This window comes from Caloenas nicobarica, chromosome 39 (genome assembly GCF_036013445.1).
Source record: "Caloenas nicobarica isolate bCalNic1 chromosome 39, bCalNic1.hap1, whole genome shotgun sequence".
NCBI lineage: Eukaryota > Metazoa > Chordata > Aves > Columbiformes > Columbidae > Caloenas > Caloenas nicobarica.
In genome coordinates, this window is record NC_088283.1 from 305,366 (window position 1) to 322,369 (window position 17,004).

The window sequence follows — 17,004 nt, forward strand, 5'->3', positions numbered from 1 at the left end:
CAATCAGCGTGCGCGCTTTGGAGCCGCCTCCGAGGAGCTGGAGAGCCGGACGGCGCGGAGCGGGACCGACCCCGGGACCCCCCGACCTTCCCGGGACCCCCCGGCCTTCCCCGGGACCTCCCGTCCTCCACATCAACCATAAACCCGCCGCTTCATCCCTGGGGATCTTCCTCCTCCACTACAGGCTGCGGGGACCAGGGTGGGGAATTAAATCGGGGTCGGATTTGGGGGGTTATTCAGCCCCAGATTCTCACCCCGAGCCCAAAGACAGAGGTGCAGACACATAGCTGAAAACCCGGCAGTTTTAATCACTTTTGGGGGGAATTAATCACTTTTTGGGGCCTAATAAAACGTGAGAATTTGGGGGTGTCAGTGGGTTTTGGGGTGCCGGGGGTTTTTGGGGCACGTTGGCGGTGGAATGAGCATAAATTTCGGGGCTCCCAGTGATGTCTGGGGAGTCGTAGAGCTGCTCGTAGACCTGGGAGCAGGGGGGACACCCCAGTTTTGGGGGAACCCCCCAGGGATCTGGAGGGACCCAGGCGTCCGGGGCGGCCCCCCCACCCCCCCAAGGAGCTGCTGGGGAGGATTTGGGGGGACCCCGGGGGGAAGGGGGGGGCTGAGAGGGGTTTGGGGGGCCGAGGAGATATTGGGGGGCCCTGGGGGATATTGGGGGGTCCAGGAGGGATGTTGAGAGGCCCGGGAGGGATAATGGGGGGATGTTGGGGGGACTGGGGGATAGTGGGGGGCCCTGGGGGGATATTAGGGGGCCCTATGGAAAACTGGGGGCCCTGTGGGATATTGGGGAGCCCTGGATGGATGTTGGGGGGCTCTGTGAAATATTGGGGGCCCCATGGTGACGTGGGGTCCCATGGGGGTTTTGGGGTCCCCATGAAGGTTTTGGGGATCCTGTGGGGGTCCCATGGGGGTTTTGGGGTCCCTGTATGGTTTTGGGGGGTCCTGTGGAGGTTTTGGGGTCCCCATGAGGGTTTTGGGGGTCCTGTGGGGGTCCCATGAGGGTTTTGGGGTCCCATGGGGATTTTGGGGACTCTGTGGGGGTCCTGTATGGGTTGTGGGTTCCCCATGGGGGTTTTGGGGTCCCCGTATGGGTTTTGGGGTCCCTGTATGGGTTTGGGGGGTCCTGTGGGGGTCCCATGTGGGTTTTGGGGTCCCATGGTCACGCACCAGTGGAGGGGGAGGGATGTGCCACGCACCAGCATCGTTAACGGGCACTAACGAGCACCCCCAGAGGGGGCCACAAAAACGGGGCGAAATCGGGGACCAGAAGCGCCGCAGCTCCTCAAAACCTTTTTTTTTTTTTTTTCCCCCAGCTTCCCCTCGCCCCACGCCCCGGGAAGAGTCCCAAAGCGCGGCGGTTTCGGCCCAAAGCGCCGCCCCACGCGTCACTCGGGGCTCAGCCACGCGCCCGACTCCTCCACGTCGCGCGGAACCACCAGGAAAACCTCGCAGGGGCCCCGGGCCAGGACATCGCGCAGGAATTCTCTGCGGAGAGAGGCACAATCACAAAATCAGGGGTTGGGTTGACCTCGAAAAATCGTCTGTTCCGGAGCAGGAACGCCCAGGTGAGGTTACACAGAACCAGGCGGGTTGGAATGAATCCAGAGGAGGAGACTCCACAACCTCCCTGGGCAGCCTGGTCCAGGCTCTGCCACCCTCACCGGGAAGAAGTTTCTTCTCAAATTTAAGTGGAACCTCCTGTGTTCCAGTTTGCACCCATTGCCCCTTGTCCTGTCACTGGTTGTCACCGATGGCTCCATCCCCTGACACTCCCCCTTTCCATATTGATCCCCATGAAGGATTCACCCCTCAGTCTCCTCTCCTCCAGCCCAGAGCCCCAGCTCCTCAGCCTCTCCTCACACGGGAGCTGCTCCGCTCCTCTAATCATCTTTGCTGCCCTGCGCTGGGGTCTCCCAACAGTTCCCTGTCCTTGGACTGAGGGGCCCAGAACTGGACACGATATTCCAGATGTGGTCCCACCGGGGGAGAGGAGAGGGGGGGAACAAGGGAGAGACCCCCAAGCTGCCTCAGAATGGCCCCAAAACCACCTCAGGGAACAAAATGTTAGCGGCAAAACCACCTCAGGGCTCGAAATGACGGGATGAAGATCATCTCAGGGCTCAAAATGGCACTAAAGTCACCTCAGGGCTCCAAATGGCCCCAAAATCACCTCAGGGCTCCAAATGGCCCCAAAATCACCTCAGGGCCCAAAATGGTGTCACTAAAATAATCTCAGGGATCTTCATGGCCCCAGAACCACCTCAGGGCCCAAAATGGCCCAAAACCACCTCAGGGCTCGAAATGGCCCCAAAATCACCTCAGGGCCCAAAACGCCCCAAAATCACCTCAGGGCTCCAAATGGCCCCAAAACCACCTCAGGGCCCAAAGTGGCCCCGGATCCACCTCCGGGCTCCCCGTGTCCCCGTGTCCCGCTGCACGCACCGCAGCTCGGCCTCGCCGCCGATGGGCGCGGGCGCGGGCAGCTTGGAGTCCAGGTTGTAGTAGGTGCCGCGGAGCTGCCGAACCGCCAGCCAGTGGTGCCGGCGCAGCGGGAGCCGCACCGCCAGCAGCCGCACGGGCGCCGGCACGTTCAGGATCAGCCCCAGCAGCCGGCCCAGCGCCAGGCGCTCCAGGGACCTGCGGGGAACGGGGAAACGGCGGAAGAATGGGGGGAAAACGGGGCAAGAGTGAGGGGGGAATGGGGGAAATGGGGGAATGGGGGAAATGGGGGGAATGGGGGGAATGGGGGAAATGGGGGAATGGGGGGAATGGGGGGAATGGGGGGAACGGGGGGAATGGGGGAAATGGGGGGAATGGGGGGAATGGGGGAAATGGGGGGAATGGGGGGGAAATGGGGGAAATGGGGGGAATGGGGGAAATGGGGGGAATGGGGGGGAAATGGGGGGAATGGGGGGAAATGGGGGAAATGGGGGGAATGGGGGAAATGGGGGGAATGGGGGGGAAATGGGGGGAATGGGGGGAATGGGGGAAATGGGGGGGAATGGGGGGAATGGGGGGAATGGGGGAAATGGGGGGAATGGGGGAAATGGGGGGAATGGGGGAAATGGGGGAATGGGGGGAATGGGGGAAATGGGGGAACGGGGGAAATGGGGGAAATGGGGGGAAATGGGGGAAATGGGGGGGAATGGGGGGAAATGGGGGGAATGGGGGGAAATGGGGGAACGGGGGGAATGGGGGAACGGGGGAAATGGGGGGAATGGGGGAAATGGGGAAATGGGGGAAATGGGGGAAATGGGGGGATGGGGGAATGGGGGGAATGGGGGGAATGGGGGGAAATGGGGGAAATGGGGGGAATGGGGGGAATGGGGGAACGGGGGAACGGGGGGAATGGGGGAAATGGGGGGAATGGGGGGAATGGGGGGAATGGGGGGGAAATGGGGGGAATGGGGGGAAATGGGGGGAATGGGGGAAATGGGGGAAATGGGGGGAAATGGGGGGAATGGGGGGAAATGGGGGGAATGGGGGAAATGGGGGAAATGGGGGGAATGGGGGAAATGGGGGAAATGGGGGGAATGGGGGGAAATGGGGGGAATGGGGGAAATGGGGGGAAAAGTGGGGGGAAAATGGGGGGAAATGGGGGGAAATGGGGGGAAATGGGGGGAACGGGGAAATGGGGGGAAATTGGGGGAAAACAGGGGGGAAATGGGGGGAAATGGGGAAATGGGGGAAATAAGGGGGAAATGGGGGAAAAATGGGGAGAAATGGGGGGAAAAATGGGGGGAAATGGGCGGAACGGGGGGAAAATGAGGGAAAAATGGGGGGAAATGTGGGAACAGGGAAATGGGGGGAAATGGGGGGAAATGGGAGGAACGGGGGGAAAAATGGGGGAAAAATGAGGGGAAATTGGGGGAACGGGGGAATAGGGGGAATGGGGGGAAAATGGGTGAGAAACGGGGGGAAAATGGGGGGAAATGGGGAAATGGGGGGAAATAAGGGAGAAATGGGGGAAATAAGGGGGGAATGGGGGAAATAAGGGGGAAATGGGGGAAAAATGGGGGGAAATAAGGGGGAAATGGGTGGAACGGGGGGAAAAATGAGGGGAAAATGGGGGGAAATGGGGGGAACAGGGAAATGGGGGGAATGGGGGGAAAATGGGGGAAATGGGGAAATGGGGGGAACGGGGAAATGGGGGAAATAAGGGGGAAATGGGGGAAAAATGGGGAGAAATCGGGGAGAAAACGGGGGGGAAATGGGCGGAACGGGGGGAAAAATGGGGGGAAATGGGGGAACAGGGAAATGGGGGGAAATGGGGGAAAACGGGGGGGGAAATGGTGGAAAATGGGGGAAACGGGAAAGGGGGAAAATGGGGGGAAAAATGGGGGCAAACGGGTGGAAGTGGGGGAAAAATGGGTGAGAAACGGGGGGGAAATGGGGGAAACGGGGCGAGAAATGGGGCAAAACCGGGGGAAAAAAATGGGTGAAATTGAGGGAAAATGGGGGAAACGGGGGAAAATATGGGGAGCGCAGTTGTTACCGGCGCTTGTCCCACCAGACGGCCGCCAGCCCCAGCCCCTGCAGCGCTGCCTGCACCACGTTCACGTCGTAGTTGCCCGTGCCCAGGAGGCTGCGGTGCCGCGGCAGCCGCGCGTCGGGAGACAGGCTGGAAAACCCCCAAAGCGGGGAGAAACGGCGAAATCGGGTGAGAAACTGCGAAACTGGGGGGTGGGAAACACCGAAACGGGGGGAGAAATGGCGAAATTGGGGGAGAAACTGCGAAACTGGGGGGTGGGAAACACCGAAACGGGGTGGGAAACAGCGAAACGGGTGAGAAACACCGAAACGGGATGGGAAACAGCGAAACGGGATGGGAAACACCGAAACGGGATGGGAAACACCGAAACGGGATGGGAAACAGCGAAACGGGTGAGAAACACCGAAACGGGTGAGAAACACCGAAACGGGATGGGAAACACCGAAACGGGTGAGAAACACCGAAACGGGATGGGAAACAGCGAAACGGGATGGGAAACAGCGAAACGGGTGAGAAACACCGAAACGGGATGGGAAACAGCGAAACGGGTGAGAAACACCGAAACGGGATGGGAAACAGCGAAACGGGTGAGAAACACCGGAACGGGATGGGAAACACCGAAACGGGATGGGAAACACCGAAACGGGATGGGAAACACCGAAACGGGGTGGGAAACACCGAAACGGGTGAGAAACACCGAAACGGGATGGGAAACACCGAAACGGGATGGGAAACACCGAAACAGATGGGAAACACCGAAACGGGTGAGAAACACCGAAACGGGAGAGAAACACCGAAACGGGGCGGGAAACACCGAAACGGGTGAGAAACACCGAAACGGGATGGGAAACAGCGAAACGGGATGGGAAACACCGGAACGGGATGGGAAACACCGAAACGGGATGGGAAACACCGAAACGGGAGAGAAACACCGAAACGGGAGAGAAACACCGAAACGGGGCGGGAAACACCGAAACGGGTGAGAAACACCGAAACGGGATGGGAAACACCGAAACGGGTGAGAAACACCGGAACGGGATGGGAAACACCGAAACGGGATGGGAAACACCGAAACGGGAGAGAAACACCGAAACGGGATGGGAAACACCGAAACGGGATGGGAAACACCGAAACGGGTGAGAAACACCGAAACGGGGGGTGGGAATAGCTAAAATAGTGAGATTTAGGAAATATGTTGTTGTGGGATTCGGGAAATAGGGTGTTTGGGAAATATCGGAAATTGCGGGATTTGGGAAATATCTGAAATTGTGGGATTTAGGAAATAGGTTACATTGGAAATATCTGAAATTGTGGAATTTAGGAAATACGTCATTGTGGAATTCAGGAAATATGTTGTTGTGGAATTCAGGAAATAGGTTATATTGGAAATATCTGAAATTGTGGGATTTGGGGAACATGTCGTTGGGGAATTCAGGAAATAGGGTGTTTTGGAAATATCTGAAATTGTGGGATTTGGCAATATCTGAAATTGTGAGATTTAGGAAATATGTTGTGGGATTTGGGAAGTAGGTTGTATTGGAAATATCTGAAATTGTGGGATTTAGGAAATACCTGAAATTGTGGGATTTTGGAAATATGTTGTGGGGGAATTCAGGAAATAGATTATATTGGAAATATCTGAAATTGTGGGATTTGGGAAATATATCGTTGTGTGATTCAGGAAATAGGTTGTTTTGGAAATATCTGAAATTGTGGAATTTAGGGAATATGTCAAATTGTGGAATTTAGGAAATAGGTTATATTGGAAATATCTGAAATTGTGGGATTTTGGAAATATCTGAAATTTTGGAATTTAGGCAATGGGTTACATTGGAAATACCTGAAATTCTGAGATTCTGGAAATATCTGAAATTGTGGGATTTAGGAAATAGGTTGTTGTGGAATTCAGGAAATAGGTTGTTTTGGAAATCCCGGAAATTGTGGGATTTGGGAAATATCTGAAATTGCGGAATTTAGGCAATGGGTTACATTGGAAATATCTGCAATTCTGAGATTCTGGAAATATCTGACATTGTGGCACTGCGCTGCTGACCCACCTCTTGCAGATGGCGTCGGCGTGGCGGCGCGTGAACAGCGGGCGCTGCAGCAGGTTGTTGAGGGCGTGCAGGGCGCAGAGCTGCAGGCGCTGCCGCTCGTGGTACGGGACCCCCGGCCCCCCCGCGTCGTGGGGCCCCCCCGCATCCTGGGGACCCCCCAGAAACTGGGGACCCCCCAGAAACTGGGGATCCCCCAGGACATGGGGCTGCCCCGGGACATGGGGACCGTCCGGATCCTGGGGTCCCCTCAGTTCATGGGGCCCCCCCAGATCATGGGGACCCCCCGCATCCTGGGGACCCCCCAGAAACTGGGGCCCCCCCAGATCATGGGGACCCCCCGCATCCTGGGGACCCCCCAGAAACTGGGGCTCCCCCGGGACATGGGGACCCTCCGGATCCTGGGGACCCCCCAGAAACTGGGGACCCCCCAGAAACTGGGGCTCCCCCGGGACATGGGGACCCTCCGGATCCTGGGGACCCCCCAGAAACTGGGGACCCCCCAGAAACTGGGGCTCCCCCGGGACATGGGGACCCTCCGGATCCTGGGGTCCCCTCAGATCATGGGGCCCCCCCAGATCATGGGGACCCCCCGCATCCTGGGGACCCCCCAGAAACTGGGGCCCCCCCAGATCATGGGGACCCTCCGGATCCTGGGGTCCCCTCAGATCATGGGGATCCCCCAGATCATGGGGTCCCCCCGGATCATGGGCCCCCCCTGGCTCCTTGGGACCTCCCTTCGGATCCTGGGGCCCCCCCGGCCCACAGAGGGACCCCAAAACGGCCCCGGGCTCGGGGGGGGCACGGCGGCCTGGGGGGGAGGGGGGGGACAGGGAGGAATCAGGGGGGACCCCCAAAAGCTGGGGGGGTTGCAGAAGGGGGAGGAAACTGGGGGCACGTGTGTGGGTCCCCCCCGATGTTTCACACACGCTCAGGGTCCCCCCAGTTTCCAATGTCCCCCCAATTTCCAATGAGTTCCAGTGCCCCCCAGTTTCCCCACCCCCCCAAAAACCCTTCAGCCCCCCCCCCACCCCCCCCGCATCGCCAAGAGCCCCCCAGGAACCCCCCAAACAGACACCCCCCCCCCCCAAACCCCACAAATAACCCCCCGAAAACTTCCAACCCCCCCCTCCCGGCTCTGGCAAACGGCCCCAGGGAGCCCGCAGCCCCCCAAACCCCCGGGCCCCCCGGATCCCCCCAAACCCCCGGGCCGCCCCGGATCCCCCCGGATCCCCCCGGATCCCCCCGGCCCCCCCGGCCCAGCGCACCCGGCGGTTCCTCCGGGCCCGGCGGCGGCCGCATCGCGTCCCCGCCGGAACTACAGCTCCCGGCGTGCCTTGCGGCGGGCGGACCTTCCTCCCGGCGTGCCTTGCGGACCTTCCTCCCATCGTGCCCTGCGCCTCTTTGCCTTTAGGCCGCCGCGGACCTCCCTCCCATCGTGCTCTGCGCCTCTTTGCCCTTACACATCTGCGGACCTCCCTCCCATCGTGCCTTGCGCCTTAGACGGCTGCGGACCTCCCTCCCATCGTGCCCTGCGCCTCTTAACCCTCACACGTCTGCGGACCTCCCTCCCATCGTGCCTTGCGCCGCGCTTCCTGCAGACAGCTGCGGACCTTCCTCCCGGCATGCCCTGCGCCACGCTCTTTTAGGCGGCTGCGGACCTTCCTCCCATCGTGCCTTGCGGACCTTCTTCCCATCGTGCCTTGCGCCTTAGACGGCTGCAGACCTCCCTCCCATCGTGCCTTGCGCCTCTTTGCCTTTAGGCCGCCGCGGACCTCCCTCCCATCGTGCTCTGCGCCTCTTTGCCCTTACACATCTGCCGACCTCCCTCCCACCGTGCCTTGCGGGCCTTGCTCCCATCGTGCCCTGCGCCGCGCTCCCTGCAGACAGCCGCGGACCTCCCTCCCGGCATGCCCTGCGCCGCGCTCCTTTAGGCAGCTGCGGACCTTCCTCCCATCGTGCCTTGCGCCTCTCTGCCCTTACACACCTGCGGACCTCCCTCCCATCGTGCCTTGCGCTTTATTGCCGTTAGGCCGCCGCGGCCCTTCCTCCCATCGTGCCCTGCGCCCGCCCCGCCACGCTGAGGCGCAGTCGGTGTCGCCGCCTTTAATGTCCCCAAACTGCGTCCCCCGTTGTCCCCGGGCGTCCCCGCCCTCAGCAGAGCCGGACGCATCCGCCGTGTCCGCGGCAGGCTGGGGGGGTACGGAGTGAGCGGGGTGGGGGGACACGGGGGGACACGGACACGGGGGGGAGTGGGGGGGACAGGGGACACGGGGACGTTTGGGGGGGACACGAGGGGACACCGGGGACAGGGCGGCCGTGGGGACACGGTGGCCATGGGGATGTGGTGGCTGTGGGGACATGAGGGGACACCCGGGGACAGTGGTGGCTTTGGTGACGCGGTGGCCTTGGGGACATGGTGGCCTTGGGGACACGGTGACCATGGTGACGTGGTGGCCGTGGGGACATGAGGGGACACCCGGGGACATGGTGGCCTTGGGGACACGGTGACCATGGTGACGTGGTGGCTGTGGGGACATGAGGAGACACCCGGGGACATGGTGGCCTTGGGGACATGGTGGCCTTGGGGACACGGTGACCATGGTGACGTGGTGGCCGTGGGGACATGGGGGGACACCCGGGGACATGGTGGTCTTGGGGACACGGTGACCATGGTGACGTGGTGGCTGTGGGGACATGAGGGGACACCCAGGGACAGTGGCAGCTTTGGTGACAAGGTGGCCTTGGGGACACGGCGACCATGGTGACGTGGTGGCCGTGGGGACATGAGGGGACACCCAGGGACATGGTGGCCTTGGGGACATGGTGGTCATGGGGATGCAGTGACCGTGGGGACACAGTGGCCTTGGTGACGCGGTGGCCTTGGGGACACCCAGGGACAGGGGTGGCCTTGGGGACAAGTGTGACCATAGAGGACAGTGGTGGCCTTGGGGACATGGTGGCCTTGGGGACACGGTGACCATGGTGACGTGGTGGCCGTGGGGACATGAGGGGACACCCGGGGACAGTGGTGGCTTTGGTGACGCGGTGGCCTTGGGGACATGGTGACCATGGTGACGTGGTGGCCGTGGGGACATGAGGGGACACCCAGGGACAGTGGTGGCTTTGGTGACGCGGTGGCCTTGGGGACACGGTGACCATGGTGACGTGGTGGCCGTGGGGACATGAGGGGACACCCAGGGACATGGTGGTCTTGGGGACATGGTGGCCATGGGGATGCAGTGACCGTGGGGACACAGTGGCCTTGGTGACGCAGTGGCCTTGGGGACACCCAGGGACAGGGGTGGCCTTGGGGACAAGTGAGACCATAGAGGACAGTGGTGGCCGAGGGGACACCTGGGGACACAGTGGCCTTGGGGACACCTAGCAACAGGGGTGGCCTTGGGGACGAGGTGGCCTTGGTGACACGGTGGCCACAGGGACACTTGGGGACATGGTGGCCATGAGGATGCAGTGACCATGGGGACATGGTGGCCTTGGTGACACGGTGGCTGTGGGGACAAGGGTGACCATAGAGGACAGTGGTGGCCTTGGGGACATGGTCGCCATGGGGACATGGTGACCATGGTGACATGGTGGCCATGGTGACGTGGTGACCATGGGGACACAGTGGCCTTGGGGCTGCGGTGGCTGTGGTGACATGGTCACCATGGGGACAAGGTGGCCGTGGGGACACCCCGGGACAGGGGTGGCTTTGGTGATGCGGTGACCACGGGGTGGCCTTGGGGACATAGTGGCCTTGGGGACACGGTGGCTTTGGGGACATGGTGGCCTTGGTGACACGGTGGCCGTGGGGATAAGGGTGACCATAGAGGACAGTGGTGGCCTTGGGGACACAGTGGCCATGGGGACACCCAGGGACAGGGGTGGCCGTAAGAACAAGGGTGACCATAGAGGACAGTGGTGGCTTTGGGGACACGGTGACCTTGAGGACGCGGTGCCGCAGTGTCACCCACCCTGCAGGCTGCTCCAGAAACTGTCCCTGGTGGCGGCCCCGGTGACGGCTCCCGGCGCCGCCGGGTTGCGGCGGGTGCTGGTGACGCTCATGGCGCGTCCCCCGTCCCCAACCGCCGTCACCTCCACCTCCACGATGTGCCAGTCGGGGACGCTGCGGGACACGGGGGACACGGGTCACACACACAGGCTGGCGCCTGCGGGGGGACATGGGGGGGTGACACGGGGGGTGGCATTGGGGAGGGGACACAGGGAGGTGAAACGGAGTGACACGGGGAGGGTGACATGGGGTGACATGGGGAGGGGACACCAGGGAGGGGACACTGGGGGTGACATGGGCAGGGGACACGGGGAGGTGACACGGGGTGGGGACACAGGGGGTGACACAGGGAGGGGACACGGGGTGACATGGGCAGGGGACATGGGGGGGGTGACAGGAGGTGACACGGGGAGGTGACACGGGGTGGGGACACAGGGGGTGACATGGGGAGGTGACACAGGGAGGGGACACGGGGTGACATGGGGGTGTGACACAGGGGGTGACACAGGGTGACACGGGGACAGTACATGGGGGGGTGACACAGGGTATGCAGGGACAGGACATGGGGAGGTGACACGGAGAGGGGACACGGGGTGACACGGGGACGGGACATGGGGAGGTGACATGGGGTGGGGACACAGGGTGGGGACACAGGGCAACACAGGGAGGTGACACAGGGTGACATGGGGACAGGACATGGGGAGGTGACACGGGGAGGGGACACGGGGTGACACGGGGACGGGACATGGGGAGGTGACATGGGGAGGTGACACGGGGTGACATGGGGACAGGACATGGGGAGGGGACACGGGGTGACACGGGGACGGGACATGGGGAGGGGACATGGGGAGGGGACATGGGGAGGTGACATGGGGAGGTGACACGGGGTGACATGGGGACAGGACATGGGGAGGGGACACGGGGTGACACAGGGACGGGACATGGGGAGGTGACATGGGGAGGTGACACGGGGTGACATGGGGACAGGACATGGGGAGGTGACACAGGGAAGGGACACAGGGGGTGACAGGGGGACGGGATATAGGGGGGTGGCACAGGGAGGTGACACGGGGGTGACATGGGGAGGTGACACAGGGAGGGGACATGGGGAGGAGACCCGGGGGGTGACACGGGGGGTGACACGGGGGCAGGACATGGGGAGGTGACATGGAGAGGGGGCGACGCGAGGACAGGACATGGGGAGGAGACCCGGGGGGTGACGCGAGGACAGGACATGGGGACAGGACATGGGGAGGTGACACGCGAGGTGACACGCGAGGTGCCACAGGGTGACACGGGGTGAGCAGGGGCTCGGTGTCCCCACCCCGGGTCGGCCACCAGTCGGGCGCGGACGCCGTCGAAGCCCAAACCCGGAGCCGCCAGCGCGGCGGCCGCCATGGAGTTGACGTTCTGGGGACACAGGGGACACAGCGGGCGCAGGGGCCCCTCGTACAGCACCGAGCGCGTCCCCGAGGCCGCCGCGGCCGCCACGCGCTCCCGCAGCCACCCCTGCGCGCGGAAACTCTGCGGGGCCTTGGTCATCGTCACTGTCAGCGCCTGCGGGCACGGGGACACGGTCATTGTCACCGTCAGAGCTTGGGGACACGGGGACGTGGTGATTGTCACCGTCAGAGCTTGGGGACGTGGTGATTGTCACCGTCAGAGCTTGGGGACATGGTCATTGTCACCGTCAGAGCTTGGGGACACGGGGATGTGGTCATTGTCACCGTCAGAGCTTGGGGACACGGGGATGTGGTCATTGTCACCGTCAGAGCTTGGGGACACGGGAATGCGGTCATTGTCACCGTCAGAGCTTGGGGACACGGGGACGTGGTGATTGTCACCGTCAGAGCTTGGGGACACGGGGACGCAGTCATTGTCACCGTCAGAGCTTGGGGACGTGGTGATTGTCACCGTCAGAGCTTGGGGACACGGGAACGCGGTCATTGTCACCGTCAGAGCTTGGGGACACGGGGACGTGGTGATTGTCACCGTCAGAGCTTGGGGACACGGGGACGCGGTCATTGTCACCGTCAGAGCTTGGGGACGTGGTGATTGTCACCGTCAGAGCTTGGGGACATGGGGACGTGGTGATTGTCACCGTCAGAGCTTGGGGACACGGGAATGCGGTCATTGTCACTGTCAGAGCTTGGGGACGTGGTGATTGTCACCGTCAGAGCTTGGGGACACGGGAATGCGGTCATTGTCACCGTCAGAGCTTGGGGACGTGGTGATTGTCACCGTCAGAGCTTGGGGACATGGGGACGTGGTGATTGTCACCGTCAGAGCTTGGGGACACAGGAACACGGTCATTGTCACCGTCAGAGCTTGGGGACATGGTCATTGTCACTGTCAGAGCTTGGGGACATGGGGACGTGGTGATTGTCACCGTCAGAGCTTGGGGACACGGGGACTTGGTCATTGTCACCATCAGTGCTTGGGGACATGGGGACTCGGTCATTGTCACTGTCAGCGCCTGGGGGGGACATGGTGGCACCAAGAGCCCGGTTGGTGGCACTGAAGTCCCCAGGGACGTCCCCAAGGCCCTGTGTCACCCATGTCACCCGTGTCACCTGGGCCGGGTGTTGTCCCCAAATCCCTGGAGTGTCCCCAACCCCCCGGCGTCCCAAGGTCCCCAGCACAGTGTCCCCAACCCCACAGTGCCCCCTGTGTCCCCCTGCTGTGTCCCCCCCATGTCCCCATTGTCCCCCCCATGCCCGCCCCATGTCCCATTGTCCCCATTCTTACCACCAGGGTCTCTGCCCTGTCCATCCTCTCTATGTCCCCATTGTCCCCGTGTCCCCATTGTCCCATGTCCCCATTATCACCATGTCCCCATGTCCCCCTGTCCCCATGTCCCCCTGTCCCCCTGTCCCATGTCCCAATCTCACCACCAGGGTCCCTGCCTGGTCCATCCTGTGTCCCCATTGTCTTCATTGTCCCCATGTTGCCATTGTCCCCATGTCCCCTTGTCCCATTGTCCCCATTGTCCCCATGTCCCATCCTCACCGCCACAGTCCCGGCCTGGTCCATCCTCTCTATGTCCCCATGTCCCCCCGTCCCCATGTCCCCATTGTCCCAGATGCCCATGTCCCCCTGTCCCCATTGTCCCATGGCCCCATGTCCCATTGTCCCCATTGTCCCCATGTCCCCTGTCCCCATGTCCCCCTGTCCCCATGGTCCCCATTGTCCCCATGGTCCTTGTGTCCCCATTGTCCCCATTCTTACCACCAGGGTCCCCGCCCTGTCCATGCTCTCTATGTCCCCATTGTCCCCATTGTGCCCGTGTCCCCATTGTTCCCATGTCCCCATGTCCCATATCCCCATGTCCCCCTGTCCCCATTGTCCCCATGTCCCATGTCCCCCCGTCCCCATGTCCCCCGTCCCCATGTCCCCTGTCCCCCTGTCCCCATGTCCCCATGTCCCCCTGTCCCCATTGTCCCCTGTCCCCATACCCCCTGTCCCCATGTCCCCCTGTCCCCATATCCCCATGTCCCCATGTCCCCTGTCCCCATGTCCCCCTGTCCCCATTGTCCCCATTGTCCCCATGTCCCATGTCCCCATGTCCCCCTGTCCCCATTGTCCCCCTGTCCCCTGTCCCCTGTCCCCATGTCCCCTGTCCCCTGTCCCCTCCTCACCGCCAGGGTCCCCGCCCGGTCCATCCTCTCTATGTCCTCGCAGCCCCAGAGCGCCCCCCGCGGGATGTAGAGCGTGTGGCCGCTGCGCAGCGCTGCCCCCTGCAGGCGCCGCTGGGTCTCTGCGTCCGCCAGCGCCGACACCGATCCCAGCTGGGGACAGGGACGTCGTCAGTGTCCCCAAATGGGACAGGGACAGTGTGAGTGACCCCGACTGGGGACACGGACATGTCCCCATGTCCCCCCATCCCCAGATCCCCCTGTCACATGTCCCCCTGTCCTCATATCCCCATGACTCCCATCCATGTCCCCATGTCCCCCTGCCCCATGTCCCCATATCCTCATTTCCCCCGTCCCCATGTCCCCCGTTCCCCTGCCCCCGCGTCCCCCTGTCCCCATGTCTCCATGTCCCCCTGTCCCCATATCCTCATTTCCCCCGTCCCCATGTCCCCCTGTCCCCCTGCCCCCGCGTCCCCCTGTCCCCATATCCCCCTGTCTCCATATCCCCCTGTCTCCCATCCATGTCCCCATGTCCCCATATCCTCATTTCCCCCATCCCCATATCCCCCTGTCCCCATGTCCCCCATATCCTCATATTCCCCCTGTCCCCGTGTCCCCTGTCCCCATGTCCCCGCGTCCTCCTGTCCCCATGTCCCCCTGTCCCCTGCTGCGTCCCCACCAGCAGATCCGCGTGTCTCAGAATTTCCTCTCCGTGCTCTTGGGCCACCGAGGGATGAGCCACCTCCACCACCAGGTCCACCCCCCTGGGGACAGGGGACATGGGGACATGGGGACACAGGGACAGGGGGACATGGGGACAGGGGGACATGGGGCTGGGGAGGTGACAGGGGGTGACATTGGCGTCCTGGGGGTGACACGGGGCTGGTTCAGGTGCCCGGGAGGGTGACGGGGACACAGGTCACAGGGGACGGGGCGACAAGTGACACAGGGGACACGGGTGACACGGGGACAGGGGGGACAGGGGTGATGGGGTGACACAGATCACAGGTGACACGGGGGACACGTGACCCAGGTGACACATATGACCCAGGGGACACGTGACACAGGGGACAGGGTGACAGGTGACAGGGGTGACACTTGACACGGGTGACTCGTGACACAGGTGACACACATGACACAGGGGACACATGTGACACGGGTGACATGTGACCCAGGGGACACGTGACCCAGGGGACAGGGTGACACGGGTGACACGTGACCCAGGGGCCACGTGGCCCCGCACTCACGTGCCGGGCAGGTCGCGCAGGTCCCGCAGCGGGGGGGGGAGGGGCGGCTCGGGCCCCGCCCCCCGCGCCCACACGAAGCCCAGCGCCAACCCCCAGGGGGCGCCCTCGGCCGCCAAGCGCGCGGCCAGAAACCGCCCTGGGACACGGGGACCATAGAGACCATAGGGACCGTAGGGACCAGAGAGACCATAGGGACCATAGAGACCAGAGAGACCATAGGGATCATAGAGACCAGAGAGACCATAGGGACCAGAGAGACCATAGGGACCGTAGAGACCAGAGAGACCATAGGGACCAGAGAGACCATAGGGACCGTAGAGACCAGAGAGACCATAGGGATCATAGAGACCAGAGAGACCATAGGGACCAGAGAGACCATAGGGACCGTAGAGACCAGAGAGACCATAGGGACCAGAGAGACCATAGGGACCGTAGAGACCAGAGAGACCATAGGGATCATAGAGACCAGAGAGACCATAGGGACCAGAGAGACCATAGGGATCATAGAGACCAGAGAGACCATAGGGACCAGAGAGACCATAGGGACCAGAGAGACCATAGGGACCGTAGAGACCAGAGAGACCATAGGGACCATAGAGACCAGAGAGACCATAGGGACCGTAGAGACCAGAGAGACCATAGGGACCAGAGAGACCATAGGGACCGTAGAGACCAGAGAGACCATAGGGACCATAGGGACCATAGAGACCAGAGAGACCATAGGGACCGTAGAGACCGTAGGGATCATAGAGACCATAGGGACCATAGGGACCATAGAGACCAGAGAGACCATAGGGACCAGAGAGACCATAGGGACCAGAGAGACCATAGAGACCAGAGAGACCATAGGGACCATAGGGACCATAGGGACCATAGAGACCAGAGAGACCATAGGGACCGTAGAGACCATAGGGATCATAGAGACCAGAGAGACCATAGGGACCGTAGAGACCATAGGGATCATAGAGACCAGAGAGACCATAGGGACCCGAGAGACCATAGGGACCAGAGAGATCATAGAGACCATAGGGACCAGAGAGACCATAGGGACACACAGGGACCAGAGAGACCCAGAGAGACCATAGGGACCCATGGGGACCCCCCCCTGCCAAAAACTGACCTGGGGACACCCCCTGTGTCCCCCCCGTCACCCTCCCAGTCCCTCCCAGTCCCCACCCAGTTCCTCCCGTTCTCCCCATTTCCCCCCGAGTCCCTCCCAGTTCCACCCCAGTCCCCTCCAGTTCCCCCCCATTACCCCCCCCCCAGTCCCCTCCATTCACCCCCAATCTCCCCAGTTCCCTCCCAGTCCCCCCATTTCCCCTCCCAGTGCCCCCCAGTTCCCTCCAGTTCCCTCCCAGTGCCCCCTAAGTCCCTCCCAGTCCCCCCCAGTTCCCTCCCAGTGCCCCCTAAGTCCCTCCCAGTCCCCCCCAGTTCCCTCCCAGTGCCCCCTAAGTCCCTCCCAGTCCCCCCCAGTTCCCCCAGTACCCAACTGGCCGTAGCCCAGGATCCCCACCCGGCGGCACCGTGGAGCCCCCGTCCCCTCCAT

At 62.3% G+C, this 17,004-nt stretch overlaps 2 protein-coding genes across 2 annotated transcripts; both read right to left on the reverse strand.

Annotated features, from left to right (window-relative positions):
* Positions 1 to 288: 288 nt before the first annotated feature.
* On the reverse strand, positions 289 to 7,936 carry LOC136001250 (proline-rich proteoglycan 2-like). The gene is made up of 5 exons (XM_065655356.1): positions 7,830 to 7,936; positions 6,565 to 7,372; positions 4,511 to 4,636; positions 2,458 to 2,652; positions 289 to 1,500 (listed from the first exon to the last, which is right to left on the reverse strand). The coding sequence occupies exons 1-5, from the start codon at positions 7,861 to 7,863 to the stop codon at positions 1,401 to 1,403; spliced, it is 1,263 nt and encodes a 420-aa protein (XP_065511428.1). The 5' UTR covers positions 7,864 to 7,936; the 3' UTR covers positions 289 to 1,400.
* Positions 7,937 to 8,685: 749 nt separating this feature from the next.
* Positions 8,686 to 17,004, reverse strand: ASPDH (aspartate dehydrogenase domain containing). The gene is made up of 7 exons (XM_065655335.1): positions 16,944 to 17,004; positions 15,459 to 15,594; positions 14,891 to 14,975; positions 14,215 to 14,364; positions 11,901 to 12,133; positions 10,539 to 10,690; positions 8,686 to 8,753 (listed from the first exon to the last, which is right to left on the reverse strand). The coding sequence occupies exons 1-7, from the start codon at positions 17,002 to 17,004 to the stop codon at positions 8,716 to 8,718; spliced, it is 855 nt and encodes a 284-aa protein (XP_065511407.1). The 3' UTR covers positions 8,686 to 8,715.

Excerpts from the sequence above, each read along its gene's own strand:
- ASPDH (XM_065655335.1), bottom strand. The coding sequence starts at position 17,004 with ATGGAGGGGACGGGGGCTCCACGGTGCCGCCGGGTGGGGATCCTGGGC. Across the intron at positions 14,365-14,890 it reads TGAGACACGCGGATCTGCTG|CTGGGATCGGTGTCGGCGCT; the intron begins GTGGGGACGCAG and ends CCCTGTCCCCAG. Across the intron at positions 10,691-11,900 it reads CGACTGGTGGCCGACCCGGG|CGTCCCCGACTGGCACATCG; the intron begins GTGGGGACACCG and ends CGTGTCCCGCAG.
- LOC136001250 (XM_065655356.1), bottom strand. The coding sequence starts at position 7,863 with ATGCGGCCGCCGCCGGGCCCGGAGGAACCGCCGG. Across the intron at positions 7,373-7,829 it reads GGGCCCGGAGGAACCGCCGG|GCCGCCGTGCCCCCCCCGAG; the intron begins GTGCGCTGGGCC and ends CCTCCCCCCCAG. Across the intron at positions 1,501-2,457 it reads GGCGGCGAGGCCGAGCTGCG|AGAATTCCTGCGCGATGTCC; the intron begins GTGCGTGCAGCG and ends CTCTCTCCGCAG.